This window comes from Pithys albifrons, chromosome 10 (assembly GCF_047495875.1).
Source record: "Pithys albifrons albifrons isolate INPA30051 chromosome 10, PitAlb_v1, whole genome shotgun sequence".
In the NCBI taxonomy this organism is placed as follows: Eukaryota; Metazoa; Chordata; class Aves; order Passeriformes; family Thamnophilidae; genus Pithys; species Pithys albifrons.
This window is the reverse complement of record NC_092467.1, coordinates 26,022,052-26,045,177: the sequence shown is the minus strand read 5'-3', so window position 1 is coordinate 26,045,177 and position 23,126 is coordinate 26,022,052. Positions and strand designations below refer to the sequence as shown.

The following is a 23,126-nucleotide window of genomic DNA, read 5'->3' as shown; positions in this document are numbered from 1 at the left end:
CTGCTTGGTGATGATATCTAAATAACGGGCTCAATGTGCAGTAAGACACACATCTCCTCTGGCTGCTTGGTCAACATCAGGAGCTTAAAGTAGGCAGAAATGGATCTCTGACAATACTCCTAAAAACTGCAGTAGAGGGTGAACAAATGTTGAAAGCTTCTTTATTTCCTTCATTCTAATTGCCAGGATGACTGTACAATACCACTTTGCACCCTGCATAATGCTTCCTAAGTTTAAGGAAAAAACATTCCTGGCTTCTTAACTCAAAGTGAGCCTCTGATAAACTCACTGATGTTAGACTTGCTCTCTGATCTCCAGCCTTATCTGATCTAATTATGTCTAATCCTCAGTATTTTTTAGATTTTGAACAGTAGAATACCCACTGTTTGCAAACCTAACTCTTCTGGTTTTCCCACTACCTATTTTGTAACATATTTCAATGCACTGAAACTCCTGAAGCCTGACCATCATGAGCCCTGCAACAATATGGCATAAATCCTATGATAATTCTCTTAACTCAGTGCAATCTCACTCTTTTGACAGTTACTTCTACTTTGCAATAGTAGAAATAAGAGTAAAATTGAATATTTTGATGACATCACAGCGCTTTCATAGCAGCCATGTCAGTGGGCCCAGAGGACAGAGAAGGATGAAGCTTATAATTAGAGGAGATTGCAAAAAAATTAACACAATGCAGAACTGTCATTCAAGCTCTTTTAATACATGGAACTAAGTATAAGTAGCATTACAGGAAGACTTAGTGCTGTAAAAGCAAGAAATTCATGTGCTATCACAGCAGGGAAACTTTACAGCAGTTAAAACCTCAGGTCTATAACAGTAACATGCACTTTTTTTGGCTGTTTTGGTTATCAGTTTTGCTTATTAGCAGTGCATTTCAACTGAAAGTCAGGGGTTTCTCCTGACTGTCCACTGTCCCCCAGATTCCTGCATTATAGTCCTGCAGTGCAAATGTAAATCTAAATCATGCATTCAATAAAAACAAGAAGCTCCAGATGGGTCTTGAATTGCTGCAAAAAGGGCTGGACAGGAAAACACTGCAGAAGCCTTTCTTCCCAAGGCCCAGAGGGGTGAAGTGGCAGAAACTCTGCAGACCAGAGGGTTTACCAGGAAAAGCACTGAAATTCATCACTGCCTTATCACTTCAAAGAAGCTTTTTGTCCTGCCTCATGCTCCTTTTTCAAGGGCTATAAAGTACTTCTGTTCCAGGGCACTGCACATGGATATTAAATTCTCATCACAAATATGATGCCATTTTTGATTTCAGCATTTATCTATCTTCTGTTCTTATATGGCCACACTTACCATAATATCTCATACTTCACAATCTTTAACACATTATTTATCCCTCCAAAAAGCATGTATATGAAAGGTAGCTGAAAATAAGCAATAAACCATTTTAATACTGTTACCATCAGAAGCTATGAATCTGTGAGAATTTTCTTCTCATTAACTCTGGAATGCTATTCATAACCTTGAGACTGATAATACTTAGAAAATTATTTTATCCAAGTGTCAACCCCTCCTTAATATATGTACTAGAAGTCTACAGTTCAAAAATGAGTCTTTCCCAGACTTTAAGAACAAAATCATTTGCTCAGATGAAAAAAACCCCAAACCAACTAAACAAAAAAACCTCCTCACAGCTATTACAGAAGTCACATTAATGAAATCAAGGCCTGCATTTCCAGTCATTTACTTATTTTAAAAGGCTGTTATCAAGTATTAGTAGTGATATTTAATCTAGCTACAGATTTCACTTTTGTCTGCACTGGAATATTATGTTCTTTGCAGTTTCCTTTAAAAAAAGAAAAAAAGAAATCAAAACTTTTTGAGAATGCTGTCTCTTTACAGATCACTTAGCATGATGATTTTTTTAAATTGTAAAATTAAAATAAAGAAAGCTGAGAGATACGTTTGAGCCACCCCTCTCTTTTGTAGGCAATTAAAATTTCCTGCTCTTTCTACAGCTGTAGTTGTGAATTTGGAAAGAGTATTTAAAGGCTTAAATCGCTGAAATGACTTGCAGTTGCCAAGACACAGAGTCAGACCATTTTGGTGTTGTACATGATTGTAAACACTCTGAAAACAACTTAGCAAAACAGACACTGGGGAATATCTTTGATGCAATCAAAATGGTGATCAAGATCAGTGGCATAAATTTGAGTTTGTGCAGTAATGAAAGCAGAAGGATGAGCATGAACAGTTTCAGATATGAGTGTGCAGGTGAGTCTCTGAAGATGGGACCAGTCAGAATATACCACGTCCACTACGTCTCAACCACAGAGGACATTAAAAACAGCATACTCAAGTCAGAAGGGCTCAGATGCTGACAACAGGATGCAGGCGAATTGCATCAAAAGAAAAAAAAAGAAAAAGGAAAAAGCGTGGCAATTCAGTGTTTTTTCCCTGTTCAGCACTGGAACTGTACAAAACTTGGTTGTGATGTCACTGTTGAAGGGAAGGCTCCCTCGGCACCGTGCTGCGGGAGGCCCCAGAGGCTGGATGGATCTGACACATCCCAAGGCTCACTCTCCTGGGTACCCACAGCAGCGCTCGCCCTGCCTGTGCCCTGCCCGTGCCGGATGTCTTCGCCTTCACACCAGCCCTCCATCAGCCAACACCCCACCCATCACCGTGACTGTCTGCCCTGCAGAAGGCAGAAAGGCTGGAAAATACATTTTATCTATTATTTGTCACTTTTGTACGCCCCAGCAGGTGCCCAGCAGCACCACAGTCCCTGCGGGCAGTGCCCGTGGGGGACAGTCAGGGGCACCCAGGGAGGTGGAAGGATGAGCAGGGACAAGGGACAGGCTGAGCGACAGGGCGAAAGGGCATCCTCTTATCTGCGCCAGGGGAGGTTTAGGTTGGACATTCGGAGGAATTTCTCCACAGAAAGGAATATTAAGCACCGCAACGGGCTGCCCAGGGAGGTGGTGGAGTCACCGCCCCTGGAGTGTTTAAGGAAAGCCTGGGCGTGGTGTTGAGTGCCATGGTGTAGCTGATACGGCGGGATCGACGTAGGTTGGACTGGATGACCTTGGAGGTCTTTTCCAGCCAAACTGACTCTGCGAGGGCAGAGGAGCTGCCCCGCCGGCTGGGAGGGGACGCGGACACGGCCGAGCGCGGTACTGCGGGGCGATGGCAGCACCGAGAGGCGGGGCGCGCAGGCGGTGCCGGCGCGGGCAGAGGCGATGCGGATGCGGAAAGACGGTGCGGATGCGGGCAGAAGGGGCGGTGCGTGAAAGCGGGACAGTGGGGGCAGGAGGGGCGGTGCGGAAAGGCGGGGAGGCCGCCCCCGAGCAGGGCGGGGCGGGTTCGCGGGGCGGAGCGGCCGCCGCGGGCTGGACGCGCCCCGGTTGCCGAGACAACGGCGCCGGCCGAGCCTCCGGGCCGGGCCCCGCCGCCCGCCCATGCCGCGGAAAGCGCTACGCTGCGTCCTGCGGCTGGAGCTGCGCTCGGTGAGTGCCCGGCCCGGCCCCCGCCGCCCTCGGCCGCGCCCAGGGCAGACAATCCGCGCTTTGCTCTTCCGGCGCCCTGCCCGCCCCGCTTCCCTCTACCGGCCGCCGCCCCGGCGGGTCCCACGGGAGGCTGGTCCTGTGTGGCACTCCGGCCCTCCTGTGTGTGCATCCCCCGGCGGCCGGGCCCCTCCACAGTTCTCGTTTCCCTGTGAAGAAGGTATTCTTTCTTAAGAGACACTCATTCTTGGGAAGCTGTAGGGTGTGGGAAAAGAACTCTTGAAACAAACAGAGCAAAAGAAATCCCAGGAAAGAGCTGCTTGTGCCTTGAAATGCACCCCTGCGAGGGGCAGGACGCGGCTCTGGGTGTTACATGCAGGGGTGAGGTCGGTAGGTGTGAAAGTGGGAGGTTTTGACATTACTCATGTTAGGAGTGTACCATCTGCACTTGGCAAAAGTTTTCGGTTTATATCCAAGGTGTGAGTAAAGTAAGAAGCTGTCTCATTCTGGTAACTTTTAAGAAGTGGTTGTGATATCCCTGTTGCCCTGGAGCTGGTGGCTTCTTAGCCCTGGCTGCTGTAATCCAGCTTTTTGGCTCCTCACAGGACAAGATGCTGTCAGAACACTTGCAGCTGAGAGAAAAAGTCGAGGTGCCACAACAAAATTCATATGCAGATCCAGGAAGTCTACTGGGACATTGACCGGGTATTCCTGGTTGCTTAGCTACCTTTGTTTCCAAACTTGAGTGCTCTGAAGTTGAGCTGTGGATTGCCACTCATGGAGGGTGAAGGTGTCACCCTCATGGTGTTGCTCTGCTGTCTCAACAGCTGGTGTTTGTCTCCATGCCAAGGTCTGCTTGTTTCCTGGAAAGAACCAGATGGACTTTCCTTTTTTGTTCCTACTGCTGTGAACCGTTTGTGTGCCAGGAGAGAGTACAGGGAAGGCATTTCCCCAGGGTCAGGCTTCTTCAGTTGTGGGGTATTTTTTATTCATCTACCTCTCAAGACTACAAATAAGAATGGAAAGGGACTACTCTTAACACAAATGCAACACTTAAATAATGTTTAATGAAACACTTTCATCGAAATGATTTTTAGTCTTCCATGGTTGCTCTCTTGCTGTGTTCTTTGGGCAGCAATTCTTGCATTTCCCAATAGCTAAATATACCTGGTTCTTTTGGTACTATGTTTGTGATGGACTCATCAGTTTTCTGACCATCTTAGGGGTGGGAACTACTCTGCCACTTTGAAATTGCATTGATCAGGATCAGAACTGAACTCTGCATTCCAAATGGGGTCTTGCTGTTGCCTTAGGTGAAGTAGGTAAGAAAAGTTCTACATTCATCATATATGCCTTAATATTAGTCAGGGTCATTAAAAATGTTAAAAGACATGAATCCCAATATATAGAGGAACATTTTTAATTGCTCAGCTTGATGCCTCCCAGTTTTTGCACGTTGTTGATGCTGTTCTTTGACCAATTCTGTACCACCTTTGATACTAACTCTTATCTTTTGCATCTTAAGTAATAATTCCTTATGTGGCACTATATTATATCCTTTATTGAGAAAATAGACTTTCAAGAAAATGTAGGGGTTTGCTCGATTGATCTATTTTTATGGACCATGGCACTGCTGACCATTTTTCTGGTTATGTTTTCTTTCATATCTTTATCTTTTGCATATTTAAATATTGTGGTTGATGGTGTTATAATTTTTTAGATCTCTCCTTCTTTTTCATATGGGCCTTGTGTCCATTATTTTTCATCAGATGGTGCTGTCCCTATTTTCCTTACCTAGGTTTCAGTTATGTATAGATCCAGGAAATAAAATTACTTTCTTTTACAACCTGGAGTGAACATAATACAGTGTCCCTGTGGCTCAGCCCAGGCCTAGTACATACAAGGTGACTTCTGTTTCCATCATTTAATTCTTTAAGTTGTCTTTTTGCTCCTGTGTTAAGTATCCTTAAAACCAAGGCAAAATACTCAGTTGTATTTTGGACATAGGTTTGTATATCCAGTGGTTTCCTCCTTGTTTGCTTTATTTGGAACTTAAGTCTTGTCCAGATTTCTGATTTCTTTTCTGTTCTTTTACTGTGCTCTGCATATTTCTTAACCCTGTTTAAAACCTGTCCACTTGTGTCAGAAGTTCTGTCCTCTTTGTATTTCACTTGTTTTATGATACAGATGGGTTTTGCTCCTTTTGACTTAATGAAATTCCAAGACCTTCTCTGATCTGAGTCCACACAGTCTTTGGTTTATCTCACTACTAGTTTTCTTCTTTTCTGAGAGGCTGCTCGTCTAAAATGGAAAGCCTTACTTGAAGACCAAGGGTTTTTTTTTGTTTTGGTTTATCCTGCCATTAATAAACATTGAATAATTAATCATTGCTCAAAATAAGATTTCAATGTTATTTGTGTTTCTGAGACTAATTCTGGCATCTGCCTCTGCTGCTGGCATTTGAATTGCTCATGTAGCAACAGAAAGAAATTCACATTATTCTTTGTGTCATGGCTACCTGGAGAATTCACAAATATGGCAGTGAAGGTTGGTAAAGCTTTAAGCATAAAGATGAATTAATAGAATTGTGAATTTTACTGCCAGATAAGGAGACTGAAATGGCACCTCTTCACATTGAAAATACTGTTTTTGCAATTCTTTAGTCCCAAATGCTATTGTGTCTGGAATCTTGCACTGAACAGAAGCCAATACTGTCCATTGCCCTTCATAGACAACTCGTCTTGTTTTGGTGGTAATGGGCAATTAAAGGGATTTTTCCAGGCCTGCCTTATTCATTGGTTAAATCCACAGCTACAGTTCTGGGACTGCATATAATAAGTTCTGTTTCTTTCCATGAGATTAATTCAGTGATTTCTTTAAGGCTGTTTCTGATGTCCCAACAATAGGACTGGTACACATTTTCCATCATCCTGGGAACTTTCAGCAGAGAAGCCCAGGACAGTTCTGTCCCAGACATTTCTCATAGTCCTCCAAGTTGCTTGTAAGGTCAGTTAATTGCAGCATTGATATCCCGCTTCCTTAGCTGATCCATAGATAATACTACTACAGTCTTTAAAATAGTCCCTCATCCTGCCTGAACAGTTTGCAGTCAGGTAAGAGCTTCAGTGTTACGCAGCTCTGTGCGTCCCATATGGCAAAATTGGTGCCATGAACTGCAGATATACATATGCCAGTAATTTTTGAAGCTGGTTTAAAGTTACATGTACATGTAGATTTGGTGTTCCAGCCCAGGCAAATAGCTGTGCAGTTTATCTCCAGGCCAGTAGAATCACACGATTCCACATGTGCTATCTGGGCCCACATGCTCATTTGTAAGAATTTGTTTCTTTTACAGGGTAGCAAGGAGAAAATGGTGCTGTAGTTTGTTTTGCCCTCTCTGAGGTCTTCAAATCTCTCACTTTTCATCTCAATAAATTGACAAATTTTAGTTGCCTTCTCTGAGGTGAAAGGCACAAAACTTAACTAAAAACTATTGTAAATTTCACAAAAATGTTGATGAGAAAAGTGAGAACTAAAGCTGATATGACTTGCAGTGTGTAGTTTGGGAGCATCTTGCCTTGTATGAATGAAATCTGTCTCTCTCACTCCTATTCACACTTGGAACTGCATGAGTGTCATACAAACTGTTTAATGCTTGACAGGCTGTTTCAATTGGGTTATCTATTATTCTGGCACTTCTCTTGAAGATTCGAAGCCCTCATGTACTCAGGGAGGAAACCCTCCTTTTTCCTCCTTGGATATTTATGAGTAGAAGCACTATTTTTTTAGCTTATACTGTATCTATAATAATCTATCACACATTGTTTTCTATTATTTCTTTCACCTGAGACTGTTCTGCGGTCTATATCATTTTCTTTTAAATCCAGTTAAGATTTATCAAGTAAAACGTTCATTGGGGAGCAGGAGACTGTAACCAAACCACTTATTTTAATTCTTGTCACTCTCCTCCTTTGTCTTCCTACCTGGCAATTGAAAATCTGAACACTTTCTCTAGCAACTTTATGTTGGAAGAGACAACCTCATAATGCTGAGATAAAAAGTGAACAGGAGACCTGAAGTGAAAGGTGTCAATTCTCTCGCTGGATAATAGAATAAGACCACATGGCTTGGAGAAAATAGCAAATAGTTTTGTAATGAGTTGTGTACATCCTTGCAATTCCAACATAAGAAAGAATGTCTGATGTTCATCAGAGCTTTAAAAACATACCAACTTCTTACTTAAAGAATAAGAACTATGTAGAGAAAGTTGAGAGATTAGTGGCAGTATCTGGCAGCTAATGAGAAGCCTTTCCTGCCTTAAGTACCCTCCAGGATGGCCAAACTTCCCAGAGAAACCTGGGTAGTAATGGAACAACTACTGCTTTTTTTCATTTACATATTAAAACACAAAGTTAGTATAACATTTATACATAAACTTGCCCTTCCTGGTGGCTGGACAGAGTATGGCTATCTAAGCATGTACATTACCAGCTTCATTCTGTAGTTAGGCTAAAGTCTGGATGGGTTTTGTGTGTTGGTATCACGTAGGCTTCATTTTACATGTCTCTTCACATAGAATATGATTTTCTCTTACATAGTCAGTTCATGCCTTTAACTGTATTAACCTGGCATTGGGTTTTAGTTTTGGTTGAAGACTTTGGAGTGTTTTTACTTAAGCAAGAAGAATTTGGTCCTGCTTATTTTAAAACGGTGACTATTTTTCATGGTCATTCTGTACAAATAGAATTTCTTTAGAGAAGAAATTTTTTTGCTCTAGTCTGTTATAATTTCACTCTCAGAGATCAACCATTTCAGTCCTGACTGTTTCATTTTTATCTTGAAAGCAGCTATTGCTTCTTTATCTAAAGTTCAGTTTGTTTAATGAGTGTGTTACTCTTACAGATAACTTGTCCTGGAGTGCTGCTGAAAGACAAAGAGGAACTTTATCTCAGTGTCTTTGTACTTGGGCAGTACAAAAAAACTCAATGTGTCCCTGCAGTGTTTCCACTCTTCTTTCAAGAAAAACTAGTATTTGAAAAGGTAAGATATGACAGGACCTAACACAGCCCAAATAAACACCATCCCAAATTCCACAAAAACCATCTGCAAAACCCATGAGCACAACTAATGACACTGAGGATGGCACAGTATTTTAACTCCTGCTTCCCTTCAGCACAGATGTGTGCCTGTATTATCCACATGGTGACTCGAGAATTATGTGTACCGAAGATAATAATCTGTATATGATGGTGTTTGTTCATTCTTTTGTGAACTGTCCTTTCTCAGCATCTGTTTTGCTGGCTTGGAAGGAACTGAATGTTGTTGTTCTAAAAATTATGGCAAGGTGAAGAACAAAGACTATATAATATAGAAGAGTCAACTTAATTTAGTAGAAAGATAGAATAGCAGCTCAAGCCGTTTTGGTGACATCTTACTCCCTTTGAGATATTTTTTTCATGGTTTGTCACCACAATTCCCAAATTGGTGCTCTGACCTTATGATTTATAGTTGTTTATCACATATTCTGAGTCCCTACTAGCTTCATTATTAGTACCACAGGGATAATGAAACACAGAATCTTACAGATATGATCTGGCTTCTTGACTACCTATGAATAATAATACTTTGCCCTTTCTAGTTCTTTTCCTTTAAGCATCCCCCAGCACTTTGAAAACCAGGCTGAGTAAACATCAGTGATGCTCTGGTGAAGTGGATAAGAAAAAAAACAGTGATAATTTCACTAGCTACTGAAGAGTAAAAAAGACCATCATTCTTTAAAGGCAGACATACCACAAACTACTTAAGGGAAATGTACTGAATACTGTTTCCAGTGTAATTTAGGGGACCTCTAAGACACCATCTACTTACAAAAGAGGGTGAACAAGAAAGCTGAGAATAATATCTGTCTTCTTACAAATAGCTATTGATTAGGTCTAGATACTTGTGGAGCACCACTACTCTGTGTTTTTTTATGTTTAGCACCTTGAATAGCAATGTGATTTACATCACTGTGCTGAGACTTTTACACAGAATTAGGAGGAAATCTGTTACCTGCTGAATATCCAGTGCAACACTCCCCCTATTCCTTGCCATCTATTCATGGGAGATTCAGGTTAAAAAAAAACCCTGTACATGAATAGTCACTTCCATGAAAATGAAGCTTAGAGCATTACTAATAAATTAAAGAATATAGTCATCATCCACCAGAATTTTGTAGTATTTTCAGCAATTTATCTTTCTCTCTTGACGTTTTCTTAGACAATACTTACCACTACATCTTCAACTCTTCACAATAGCTCATAATTTAAATATGGAGAGGTAGATCTGTGTAGCTAGAAAGCATATAACAAAAATTTCAGGCTTTCAATGAATTTAATCATGTTCTAAATGATAATTTCAGTATCCTTTCTTTTTCCAGCAGAGATATGAGTCCTGACAACCATCTGGGCAAGGAAGAGTATTGATTGGGGGGGGTTTCTTCTATCCCCTATCTGATTGTTTTAACAATTTTTATTAATTTCTTTTTCAGGATTTTGCTAATATAGTTGATCCTGGAGATCTTGTGAAGTTACTGGAATGTAAGTTCTGCTTTTTATGTATACCTGTGTGGTATCCATTAATGTCACATGTGTATGGGCTCTAAAGGCTTTTTTGAGGTTTAAAGTATGTGATGGTTTTTCTATTAAGAACCTGTTCTCTGAAAAGCTGGTGGGTAAGCACTTTGTTATCTAACAAAATGCCTCTAGAGATGTATGTTACATGCTTTAGAACAGGAAAAGGGTAAAAAGACATATTTGATTGGAAGTTCAGCTGGTTATCCAGATAGGTATGTTTTCCTTTATCTAGTTAGTTATTTGATTATTTTCAAACTGTATAAGCATCAACCTCCAATTTTTGTAAAATTATTCATTTTTTTAAGAAAATTATGTCTTGCCACATGTCTAGTATAATGAATTGTAGTGAGAAAACACTGACCCTGAACTCTTAACTCCAGGAATATGCACCCTCATACTGGGAGTTAACTGAAAAGCAGGCAAAGCTTGTGTAATCTTCTTTAAAAGAGGACAAACTTGGCAGCAGATAGAATATATCAAGTTCTAAGTCAAATTAGAGTTGTCATTTGTACGCTGCTGATGCCATTGTGTTCGTCTATGATATTTATCCAAGCTGTTCTTAATTTTCTCTTACTGTTGATGTGTGGTGAAAATAGTACAGCCATGTACAGTGCTATGAAGCTGAAATCAGGGATCGGTTTTTTTCTTGGGCTTTGACTATGAGAATTACTTTTCCTTTTAGGTTTGTTTGGGTTTTTTGAACTCATGAAAATACTTTTTTGCCTTCTAGTTGACACAGCAGTACTTGAACTAATACAGCTCGTTCCTCCAGGTATTGTATCAGTCTCTTCATAAATTATGCAGTTTAATAGGTGAATTTCCACGAGGACATTGCCCATTACAGCACAATCACTTTTCCCAACACACAAACAGCATAGAAAGCTCTTCAACAAATAGTCCTCTGAATATAAAATGTTAATAGATCAAGAGGATCTCGTTCTTGAAAGAGAATAATAACTGAATATTGAAATGTACCATAGTCAGACTTAGGAAAGTGATAATATTTTAAAAATGGCAAATAAACTGAAATCATCCGGTGCATACTTATTAACTACATCACAATTCACTTACAAAGAGGCTTTCTGAGAAATTTCAGAGCGCATAATCTTGTTCTCAGAATGACACTCTTTTTCCTTCCATTTTAATGGTGACCACTGGGAAAACTCTTATTCTCACTATAAGTATTGCAGGTCTCTTGGGATATCTGAAGATAATAAATAGCGATTTGTCATACTTCTGTTATTGGTTTGTGTGATTATAAAAATCTATTTTAATGAAATTCAAGTGTTCCCATGAATAATGTAAATCTGCATTTTATTGGAAATAAAGTCAAGTTTTAAAGAGGACTCATTTGGAAACTGTGGTATTAAAAGCCTTCTTTGTCACTTGTCCTTAGTATTTTCAAGGAAACAATTGCTTCTCTCGAGTGACTCACCAGACTGTTTACTTGAAGAAATTTAGTGAATGGGGATTTTTTTTTTGTGGGAGGGTAAAAGATCTTGCATAAGGAATGTATTTTCAGGGGTCAGAGATAGCCGTGATATAGCCCAGAATAAGCCAGCAAAATGGCTACAGTAGCACAAGTTAATTTTATTTTTTTTTTATAATATACATTCAAGGTTTTCCCTCTATAAACAAAATAATTTCTTTTAAGTAGCAAACCAGGACATTGAGAAAAAAAAACTTTGGATAGTTACTTTGATTTTGCTTGTGTTTCTTTCTTGCTGCTACTGTTACTGTTCTGTAAAACGGAATGATATGGCGTTTCATAAGGGTTTGGCTTCCATTAAAAATTATTGGTTTCCTCTATGGCATGGAAGTGAAAGAAAGAAACTACTGAAGACTTGCCTAGAGAAAACTTCTCATGTGTCTCTTATAAAACAGTTAACACAGTCTTCTTGAATTTTTTTTACAATAATGTTGACACATAGCTTCATAGTAGATTCTGCATGTTTCTGCTGCTGATTTAACTTCATGAGGTTATTTCCTAGTGTGATAGGAGTTTTGGAGCCATGCTGGTAATTTGTAAAGAGCAAAATTTATCCCAATTTCAGCAAGGCTCTGTGTGTGGTGTCTGTGCTACCTGGCTTTGTGTATTTTCCAATTAAAGTATACATCTTTTTTTTTTTTAGTAGGAAAAATTCTAGCTACGTATGAAGAAAATACAAGAGATTTCCTGTTCCCTGACCCTAAGCTTACCCGTGGGCACCGTGGTTTAGAGCGTGAGATTTTAATGAAGAGGTCCTCTTCTTTTACAGTGAGTGAATGTCTGTGGATTGTATTTATGATACAGTCTGTTTCACTGAAGAAACCCCCTTGAACTGCTTCAAATGAAAAGCAATTACTTCTGACAGATTTTGCCATTTCAGGTGTTGAATGTACAAATCCACAGCTGAACTTTGGTGAAAGTATATTCTTTTTTTAAAATGCTTCAAGGAATTATTTAATGTGAAAAAGTTAGTTTCCACTTGGTTTGCAGTGTGGCACCATGACATGTTTCCATTCAGCTTAATCTGCAGTGCAGTTTGTAGTTGAAGGGATGCAGGAAAAGGGGGAGATGTCGTATCGACTTCATGATTGCTCAACAGATAAACCACGTAACCCTCTTCCTCAGTCTCTATCCTGTAGCATTTTTCAGACCATTTTGGAACTGTTTAGGACTGTGACAGTCACTAGAAATTTATAGTGCTATCTCATCTGACTTGTGGGATTATCACTAAAATAGTAAATTATTGAAATTTAACTTAGTGCTGCATGATTGCTTTTATATTCCCAAACCTGTTTATTAAGGCCTGTTCAGGCCATTCATACTTATTTAATAACTTGTCTTTTCTACAGTTTAAAAAGAGCTATGGTAAACAACAGATAATTGGCAAAATGAGTGCAATGAATTAATGTTAATTTTCTGGAGATAAGGGCTCAAGTACCTATTAAATGAAAACGCATTCACTGCCCTTTCATGATGTTTGGCTAGTGAATCTGAAGTGTCAGCAGAATAACTCAGAAAGACTCTTTAAAGATGATGGTGATGATGTGTTTGGGGAGGGGTTGTTTTTGTCTGGTCTATTTTGTTTAAGTTTTACTAGTGGATTGGCAGGACATTTGCATTGGGAAGATGGGGACTCAGTTGTCCTGTCTCTTATGATTGGACTAAAAACATGTCAGGAGGGAAATGCTGATTAAAGGTCATTGGTATCTTTCAGCTGGTCTAATCTTTCCCCTACAAGGGCAGCCTGGAAACTGCCCACTCACTTGCAATTAAAAGGGCTAATTTGGTGTCTTAATGCTGTGTTACATTTGAATGCATTAAAGCTGTGATTTTGTGCTACAAAACGTGATTCTGCAGCAGCTTAAACCATCCCTGCAAAAACAGCTTTATTTTTTGGCCATAGCACCTCTTTGAGATGGCTCATCCTATGCGTGGTAGTGGTGGCTCAAGAGACAGGGTGGGACTGTTTTGCTTTCATACTGCTTATAGAATAGGTACTTTCCTGGTGTAGACAAAGGAGAGGGAAGTTAGTAATAAATGAGGTGGTATTTGCTAATTGCTTTTAGATTTTTTGTGACACAACATAATGAGTCTGCATAGAAGTAGAGCCACTAGAGAAGCTTTAGGATTTTTTTCAAACTGAGTTCTTTAATACAAGAATTATGTATTTTCTAATAAAGAGAAGGTGCCATGATTTGTGAGCTGTGAGAAGGTGTGATCAGAACAATTGGGATGTGTAGCTGAATGATGGCACTGTAGTAGCTTTAAAAAGTTGACTGACGTAAGACACAAATGTACTTCCATGTCCTTGGGAGCAGCATAAATAAAATCCATCTCTGCCCTGGAACAGGAACTATGGAAGCCTCTGTTGTTCTGTTCCATCTCCATTGCAGACAGAAAGTACAGTTTAAGAAAGGATTTTGGCATATTGACCCCCTTTTCAGGAATAACAGAGAACCTTGCATTGCAGGGCATTGCAGGGAGCCTCCAAAGTCCCAAAGGAACTTGTTCCTCTCCTTTCTTGCCATTTGGGATAACTGTGAGAGGATTTTTAGCTCCAGTAGAAATGCAGTCTCAAGTGCCTCCATCTTCTACTATTCCCTGAGCTTTACTGGCAAGTATCCCCTGCTAACTTTGTCAGCTTGAAGCACTGAATGTGAATGATAAGCAAAAGGGAAATGTTAAACAAGGTCGTGAGAACCTTCACATTATTCTTATGCTAGTGAAGCCATGTTCTTCCCACATGAAAAGTTATTTATAGCTAGCTGAGATGCTGAATATTTTTGACTGGCAGCTGTGCTTCAGTGGCACTTTGATTCCCAATAAATTTGTCTTTTATTAAAAAAATAAAGGTAGCAACAGCAAGGTTATGGTTGTGGAGTTCAGATAGGCAGCGACAAGCAGTGTCTGCTTAACACTGCTAATCTGCCAGTTGGAAGGAATCCCAAGTTGAGAGGATCAGAACTCCTCCAGAAATCTGGCACTTGGCTGATAATGTCTCTGGCTAAATGTCTTATGAGGCTTACAAACTCAATACGCACACAAGACGTGCCTCGAGTTATCTCTCCAGGTCCAGTGTTGCCCAGCTGAGGCTCTTGCTGTCACTTCTGTATTTCTCCGCAACCCTTGCCTTTCAGAATATGTTTATGCCTTGACTGTGGTAGTGACTTCTTACAGATGTTCTTATCTCCATTTCCCACCCTCATGCAGTATTTGCCATGTTACTTAAAGCAGTTTCTTTTTAGTTACGCTCTCTCTCATTAGCATACCAGTATAAGACCTTGTGTTATATTCAGACATATTTTTTTAAGCTACAGAGTTGTACTCACACTTCCTACAGTCAAATGCACATATTAGACTTGTTTTCAAACTTTTGTTCTTCTAAATATGAACCATCTTTATAGTTTTTCCATGATCAAAGTAGTGTTATGGTCATATCCCTTCTGTTTAATGACTGGTACAGAAGTACTGGCAAGCCTGCTCAGGGCTGAGGACACCAGTAAGCCAGAGGCAGAAGAATAGATCCCAAAAACTTTCTGGGTGGATTTTCATTTTTAGATATGTTTGGGGCTGTACAGCAGTCTTTACATAATACTATGTTGAATATCCTTCAGCAATCGTTTATTCCTTCTCCACAAACTATTTCTGTAAAGAAACCATGAGTTTGTGCATTTCTTTTAGCTATGGGTGTTTAACAATTTCATAATCATTTTCAGTCTCTGTAAAAGCAGTAGATGCTCTATTGTTGAGTTTATGGTAGACTTACTAATTCTGATGTGTCCTTTAATTGTTGATAGCACTTGACAATTCATTAGTAATAAAAATGAGTTGATTAAAGATGATCAATTTGAAACCTCTTTCATATGCCATAACTAGACTTGATTGAATCCTGGACTGTGTTAATTGCTATGAGTGAGCTTTCTTGGCATTTTTGTAATTTCATTTTCATAACCTAACCTGTGGCTGGATCATATTCCCTGATGGGAAATCAGTGTGTGTTTAGGCAGGTGGCAGAGGAGAGATTGTTTCAGGGGTAGACTTGACTCATGAAGTTCCTGCTAATTCTTAAGAATGTGGAACAGTCACCAACAGACCAGCTCCATTTTATGTCTCAGTGATTTTGTGTGTTCATGTGCACAAATGCCCATGCACATGGATGCCTCAGGCAGCAAATTCTGTCCATGTTGAAAAAAGAGAGAGTGGACATTTCTAGGGACACTTGACTCTCTGCGTCTGCAGAGCTGCAGAAGATGCACATCAATGATTACCACTTGTTTATAGCATATGTGGCATTTAGCTCTTTTATGCCTTTTTTAATGCTGCTGTTTTGAGAAATAATGCTTGTGTGTCATAATCCCTGCCCTTCACACCCAGTAAATTCTGTATACATTGCCCAATTCCAGCTGCATTTAACAGGAAATAGAGCTCTCTGAAATATTATATTCCTAGCCATGGCTGGAGTGAAAGAAGGTGAGTGGAGCAGAAACTGTTAGCCACGTACAAATTGAGGGACCTGCTGGCCATTAGTGTGTGTGTGTGCTGTGATTGACCAGTTGGACCCACTGATGCCAAGTTGGTCAAAGCAGGGCTGCCACATGGGCAAGAGGGGATTGAGAAGAGCTGGATTGTGGTTACAGAACATGGGAGGCAATCCACAGAAATCAGTCTGCTCTAACAATTGCAGATGAACGGTATTCTTAGTCACGCTGTTACAAATCAACAGTTATTTACAGTGTGATTGACTAATTAAACAAAATGTTTTCACAAAAAAAGGTGGCACAACTGAGACTATTCATAAATGAGTTTGCAAAGTTAGCATCATTGAAACTTGTAGAGTATAACCGAAATTTTTATTGATGCTGTATAGCATGGCATGAAAAATCTTTAAAAGTGCTTTTAAAAAGAAAAAATGTATTTAAATAAAAGTCAGACCTTAATTGTTGTACAAAAGCAGTATAATCATCTGTAATTGAATTGTCAGAAATGCAAATGTTAGCATCTTGACATTTACCATTGCTGTTCTGTCTTTTCTAATTATCTTTATTAAAGGCTGAAATTAACAAAGGAAATGGCTGAAAATTAGGAATAGTTTGTTACATTAGGTGACATTTACCTCTTTGATACCCTTTATCTTGAGCTGGAGCTTGATGTTCAATTATTGTCTCTCTTCTAGGGAATTGCACCAAAATTGAGATTTTCTACCGTCTCACTTATTGCAGAAAGTCTGTTAAACTCAGGAAGGAGTCACATACAGGTTAGCATAATTTAATTGTTTGCAATTTAATTTCTAGATTTAATATTGATAGCCTTGCTTCCAATTTTTGCATGTGCTGCTCACTTCAAACTTTTCTCATTCTTTTGTTGTGGTTAAAGCAGTTATCATGGGTGCTTGACAACTTGATTAAATTTTTAATCAAGTATGAGTAAAGAGTGAGTTTGGTGCATGACAGTAAATGCTGAGAGTTCCTTGAATGTGAAACAATTATCAGCTGCTGTGTTCTGTGATCAGCTGAAGTGTCAGTCCCTGGTGTATTTGTAGGTGGGAAGATGCCTTTTAACCATTTGTTACTGACACTTAAAATTAAGGACAATGAAAACTAGGTGAAGTGAAGAAGGTACATTATTAAAACCAAACCAATTAATTTAATTGTTTTCCATAACTGTATCAGTAACAGTCATGGAAATAAAGATTTTTTTTTTTTAAAGCCTATCATCTCTTTTAAGCTGTAAATGCTGCTTCTGCACGAAGTAAAGTTAAAGGTGAAATAGCACTTTTCCCTGGTCTCACAGATTGGAATTTTGGTTTGGTTTCCTGGCACAAGCTGGCACATAAAGTTACTCTTATATCCTCCTTTTTCTGCTATATTATTGAAAAATGGTGCACCATCATTAAAATGGAATGGTTGTCAGGAAGGCTTCTGTGCAAAGACCCTTAGGTGACTTTGACCTGTTTGTGGCATTGCTAATGAGTTCACTGTGAAGTTTCTTCCAAATTTAGCAAATGAAATGTATTAAGACAGAAAAAGGGTTTAAAAATCAGTGAAAATTGTCATTGTGATAAAACCAGCTTCAGTGAAGGTGACTTGAATAAGGGTAGTTTGATTTAAAATTTAAAATGTCCTTAAAAGTATCTAATATGTTTTGAGTGATATCTGCTTGTGTTGTAGTGAAGGTCTAGTTTCACAATTGGTATAAGCCAGAAGTAGCACAACTTACTTCTGATGAAACTGAAATTAACCTTAAAGAATTAGGTCTGGTTTTGTGTGGGTCAGTTCCATCCTCTGTCTCACTATCAGCTGCACAAGTGGTAGTTCCGTTGGTGTGATGCCAAATTCAAACTTTGTTGATCCAAAACAAAGACACAACCTCAGCCTCACTCATTGCTGGATGTAGAGGATTGGAGTCACACTGGACGTTTTATTTCTGGGTTCCTCTGAACTGAAGTAGTACAGGCAACATTCAGATTTAAGACTAATATCAGCTAGCCTGAGCTTGAAAAAGATTTCCTAACAGGAACAAAAGTCTTGCTCTACCATTATTTTTTATCTTTTATAACCTGTGAAATTGTGCCAAATTTCACCAAACAGCCTAATTACCCATATTGCAGTATTCAAAGTTAAAACATGCTGCTGATTAAGTGCCTGGTAAGAGCTGTAAAATCTAGAGTGCTTTGACCTATAAAGCTTGTAGCATAATTGAATGTTCGTTTAATGCCAGGAATTACAAAGGAATGATAATGCATTTCAAATAACTTTAGTGTTGGAAACAGTTTCCCAGAATTTGAGGTGGGTCACTGGAGAAGTCAGTAGTTCCTTGGAGGGAGTGTCAGCCCTGACTCATAACTTGGCTTTGCTGGCAACAGCTATAAAATCCCTATTTTTGATGTCACGTGCCAATTATACAGATAAACAGCTGTTTTATTACTTCTGTTGGAAAGGTATTCACATGACACTCTCTACAACTTGCTCGGAAGGAGGTTGTGGCAAGGTGGGGTTGGCTTCTTCCCCCAGGCAACTCCAGTGGGACAAGGGGATATGGGTTAGTGGGCATGGTGGTATTCGGTCTAAGGTTGGACATGATGATCTTGGAGGTCTTTTCCAACCTTAATGAGTCTATGATTTGAGATCTTTGGAAGATGATCTTAAAAGTTTTGGAGTTGTTTTTTAGGGGAGGGGAAGTGTTTTTCTTGACTAGACTTTACTTCTTGATTATAACTCTTCAAAGAAACTAGTAAATTCACTATGGTCCAAGAAAATATAAATGTCAAAGAATATAGTTACAGTTCTTTAGGCAACTCTAAATGGATATAATTTAAACTATTGAATAGGCTTCTATTTTAATTTATGTATTTTATTTAAAGGGTAAGAATTTTAAGAGGTTAAAATAAAAGTTTAAACAGATGAAAATAGGCTTCAAATCTGTGTATGCCCAATTCAGGTAAAGTTTGTGTGAAATGAACTTGTGACAAAATTCAATTTAGTTTTTTACAGTCTCTGTACACTAACTGTGTGAGAAAGCTAATTGAGTAAGTATCAGACACTTAACATCTAACATGTAGGAATGTGTGCATTAACCTTCTTCTGGTTTCAGAGAAAATGGTAAACATGTTGCTTTTTAAGTTGCTGTGTGATTATAGTTTTTGAGGGGAACTTCAGTTGACATGGCATCTATTTCAGTGTTACATTATTAGCTCCTTGTTTGCATTATGTTCAGTGATCTTTGTTCTACATATTGTCAAATCAGATAATTTCTCTTCTTCACTTTAGGGTGGTTTGAACGGGGTGCATTGTTCAATCCCAAATGGAAAACAGCACACAAAGTTACTGAAGAAAATGACTCTCTCACCAGAGAAAAGCAGGCACAGCTTGGCACCAAAGAGCTACGAGCAGCCCACGATAGCTTCGAAATCGCGTTCTCCGTCTCCCTACACGAACAGGCGAATGTGTGAGCTCTCAGAAGGAGCCAGGCAGCGCCTGGCCCATTTAAACCTCGGGCCTCATGAGTTCAGAAGAGAAATCGATAAACCTCCTTTTGTAGTTAGACGGGTTTGTATTTGCTCCAAAGTACTCCCATCTTAAGCTCAGATCAAATATTGTTGTTCTCTAAATACCACTTCAAAAATTCATCCAGCTCTTAGTTTAACTGAATAATTTTTTTTCCCCTTAACAGTCTGTCACATAGTGATTTAAATGTAAAATTAACTAAAACAAAATTTCTTTTATCCGCTTTACTAACAGACAAAGATCAAATTCTTTCATGAATATCTTGGTTAAATTCTCTGAGGCCACATTTCTTTTCTTCCAGCGCACTAGACAGGATAATAGGTGTATAAATTCAGCTTGGAAGTAATTGATATTAGTATTAAAAATTCCTGAATAAGACTTTAAAGAAAGCGTGTCTAGTCACATTATGAGCACTTACACTTCCTCTCAACTTTTTTTTATGTTGGCATCCTGTGATCTTTGAAGCACTTCCTTTGCTCAGAGCCACATCTCAAACACTTTGACTCGGAGTTCATAACATAATGACTTTTTGCCATACATGAAAAATTGTTCTGAAATTAGGTGCTTATTTAAAAAATTGTGTGTAAGTGTTTTAAAATGAAGGGGCTACATTTCCCAGCCACTTTGAGGATCATATACTCATGTTTATTTTTTCCCCTCTTAATTTTTCTTCTGATTGCAACAATTATTTGATTTTAGTAAATCATGTTGAATGTGTAGCTGCAAAAATGGGATTGTTCTTATTCTGTGCTATGACATTATGAGTTGTCTACAACTTTGGACAGTTGTCACAGGCAATCTAGTGTTTAATTTATTGGCCTCTCTACTTATTTTTTTGCTAGTATCTGTACAAATTAATTAATAATATCTCATAAAATTTTAGAATTCTTTTCCAAGCTTTCTTCTACTTATAGGTACCTTTCAGAAATTCAGAATAGCCTTAGTAAGTCATTAATAATTCATTGATCTACTCTTTCTCTCAGATATTTTTCTTTCAACTTCTTTTATTCAATTCTGGATTTTGATCTATAGGTGAAGTTCACAGTTTAAATACAGTATCATCAACACTGATTATTGATTTTCAATGCTTGATTATGTTCATAAAAAAAAAGGAAAAAGCTTGTCTCTTAATTTAGCATTTCCTGACTGCCAGGGCCTTTCTAAACTGAGAAAACTCCTTTTAGGGCATCTTTACTGCTGAGGACTCTTTTGGCTTGGAGACTTTGTGTTACATGAAGATTAAAATTGGATTATATTATAAATGTAACTTTTTTAATTAGGAAGAGATTCAGATCTCTCTTGGTGAGTTCTGAGCTGTTTGGAATAAACATTGGAATAAAAATTGTTTAAAAATACTGCAGATGTTACAGATGAAGGATAGATTATGTCCATTTTCTTTTTCTTTGGACAGTAGCATATTCAGAGTTTTCTAGACCTTTCTGGCATTGTTTTGGTTTATGCATAGTAATGCTAATAATACACAGTAGCAAAGTGTTATGAAAATAGTTTTAAATAGTATTTAAATAAGAATAAAATCGTTCAGAAAGGACTAGAAGTGATATTAAGAACAAAACCAGAAAAAATAGGAATTGATACATCTGATACTGGGTATTTTTGCTACAGGTTGACCAAACAAGTCCTGGTGTTAAACTTTATACCTGGTGTTCCCCACGAGAAAGTGCAGCAGGAACCTGGACCAAGGCGGACCATGGTCAGTATTTTCTGCCATAGATCTCAATAATGCTTTTAATTTCTGCAATAGGTTATTTTTGTTTGGATGAGGTTTTTTACTATTTTGGGGTTTTATTTGTTACAAAAAAAAGTCAGTCTATAGTGGGGAAAAAACTGTTAGTTCATCTTATGAATAGGAAAAATACTGAATAAACTACTGCTTCAAAAGGTGCCCTTGAATAATCCTTTACCTCATGAAACTTGGAGCATTGTTCTACATGATATGAAAATAGGAGTAGAGAATACCAAAGCCCAGGTGAGTGCTCTGTTTCATTCCACTTGTTGTGTTGAGTTGGGGAGTGGAGCAAATCAGCACCACAGTTTGCGGGTGTGTTGATAACACCTGGAGTATTGATTATTTTGAATTTTGAGGACTCTCTTTCTTCACAAACAAAAAATGTTTGTTTCAGCAGTATTTGTGAGTAGTGAGATCAGTGACTTACCATGATTAATGAGCATCCAGGATGTGCTCCAATATCAGCTTCATCATTCTTTGGTATCAGTAAGTGAGGGTTCAACAAAAACTATGGGACCAGAAATTTAAGGAAGTGCCCCAAAACTTGGTTTTATTGCATGTGTCTGACAATATGAGAATTTTAATGAGTCTCATCAGTATTTGTTTATGTGTGCTCTGCCTCATTTTTATTGCATTTCCTCACTAATTCTAAATTGTTGTACATCAAATAATTATGAACACATTATTTTACATTTGTTCTTTGTCCTAGCACTGGGTGCTGGATTTTAAAGGTTTCACATTCCCTTTAGGAACAGACTTACCAATCTGTGATCTCTGGATAACGTAACAGATCTATTACCATCTGATAGCACTGCATACTTCCTGAGCTGTGGTTTCTGCCCAGTAGTTAGGAGTCTGAAATCTGTCTCAGTATTATTATCCAGAGGATTTACTGGTCACCTGCCTGTGTCTTGAGGCTTAACTGTAACTTCTGAAAAAAACAGATTCTTAGGATTAGAAATCTTGATACAGGCAGTACAGTTTAGTCCTATTTTGCTTTTCCTGGATCACAGTGTGAGGATTGTTCAGTACAAACTGGTACAGCAGACAAGAAGGCAGACATAATTTCATGTCAGTCCGTCAGAGTTGAAATGCATATTGACACTGGTAAAAAATCCTAACCCAATATGAACCTAAGAGTTTCCCACTGCAAGTTTCCGTGGCCTTCGTACTCATGTCTCTGGGTCAGTGGAAGGAATGCAGAGGTGATAGGAGGAGGGAAAGGTTGCCATAAGGAAGCTTGTTCAGAGAGGATTAGTAAGGCAGTATAATGTACATGAGAATTTTTGGAATTAGGTAATGAACATCGTTCATGTGTGCCACTTGTGTCTACACAGAAGGTGCTGCATACCCTGATTCTTTATTATAAACATTGTATTCCATTAAATGTGGTTTTCAGCTAAAGAAGGTGATTTCCTGAAATATGCTAAAGAGACTGTTTAGAATTTCACAATGTGTAATAATAAATTGCTGTAGTTCTATTTGGGAGGAGAGGTAAGATGCTTTGTAAAAGATTTCATAAAATTTAGGGGATTCAAATTTCTTTTTAATTTCTTCTGACATGCATGACTTTTTCTTTCTCCAGATCCTTCCCCTCTTGACAGCTACAGACCCAAGAAAGCTGAAGTGAGTACTATGAAGTGCCCTTGGTTACACATTGGGTTTTGGGAAGCTCTGATGTTCCCAGTCCTTGGATTGTCTTGCTTAAGTATTTTTGAATCTTTATCTATTTTAGTGTCAAAAGCAAGGAAAATTAACATTTTAAATCTGGTCTAACCCAGTTAAGGCCTGCTGAGA

The 23,126-nt window shown here is 38.7% G+C and overlaps 1 protein-coding gene across 2 annotated transcripts in view; it reads left to right on the top strand.

Moving 5' to 3' along the window:
- Nucleotides 1-3,157: 3,157 nt before the first annotated feature.
- SPATA6 (spermatogenesis associated 6) overlaps nt 3,158-23,126 on the top strand; it is a 43,199-nt gene continuing 23,230 nt past the window's right edge. The window contains exons 1-9 of one of the 2 annotated variants that reach the window (XM_071565761.1): nt 3,158-3,231; nt 8,379-8,516; nt 10,006-10,054; nt 10,821-10,862; nt 12,223-12,347; nt 16,753-16,833; nt 19,346-19,624; nt 21,206-21,293; nt 22,915-22,955. In XM_071565761.1, coding sequence (XP_071421862.1) covers nt 3,160-3,231; nt 8,379-8,516; nt 10,006-10,054; nt 10,821-10,862; nt 12,223-12,347; nt 16,753-16,833; nt 19,346-19,624; nt 21,206-21,293; nt 22,915-22,955 — 915 coding nt within the window. In that variant the 5' untranslated portion in view covers nt 3,158-3,159. Of the gene's footprint in view, nt 3,232-3,330; nt 3,480-8,378; nt 8,517-10,005; nt 10,055-10,820; nt 10,863-12,222; nt 12,348-16,752; nt 16,834-19,345; nt 19,625-21,205; nt 21,294-22,914; nt 22,956-23,126 lie in introns of those variants that run through there. The other variant, XM_071565762.1, reaches the window with a different exon arrangement.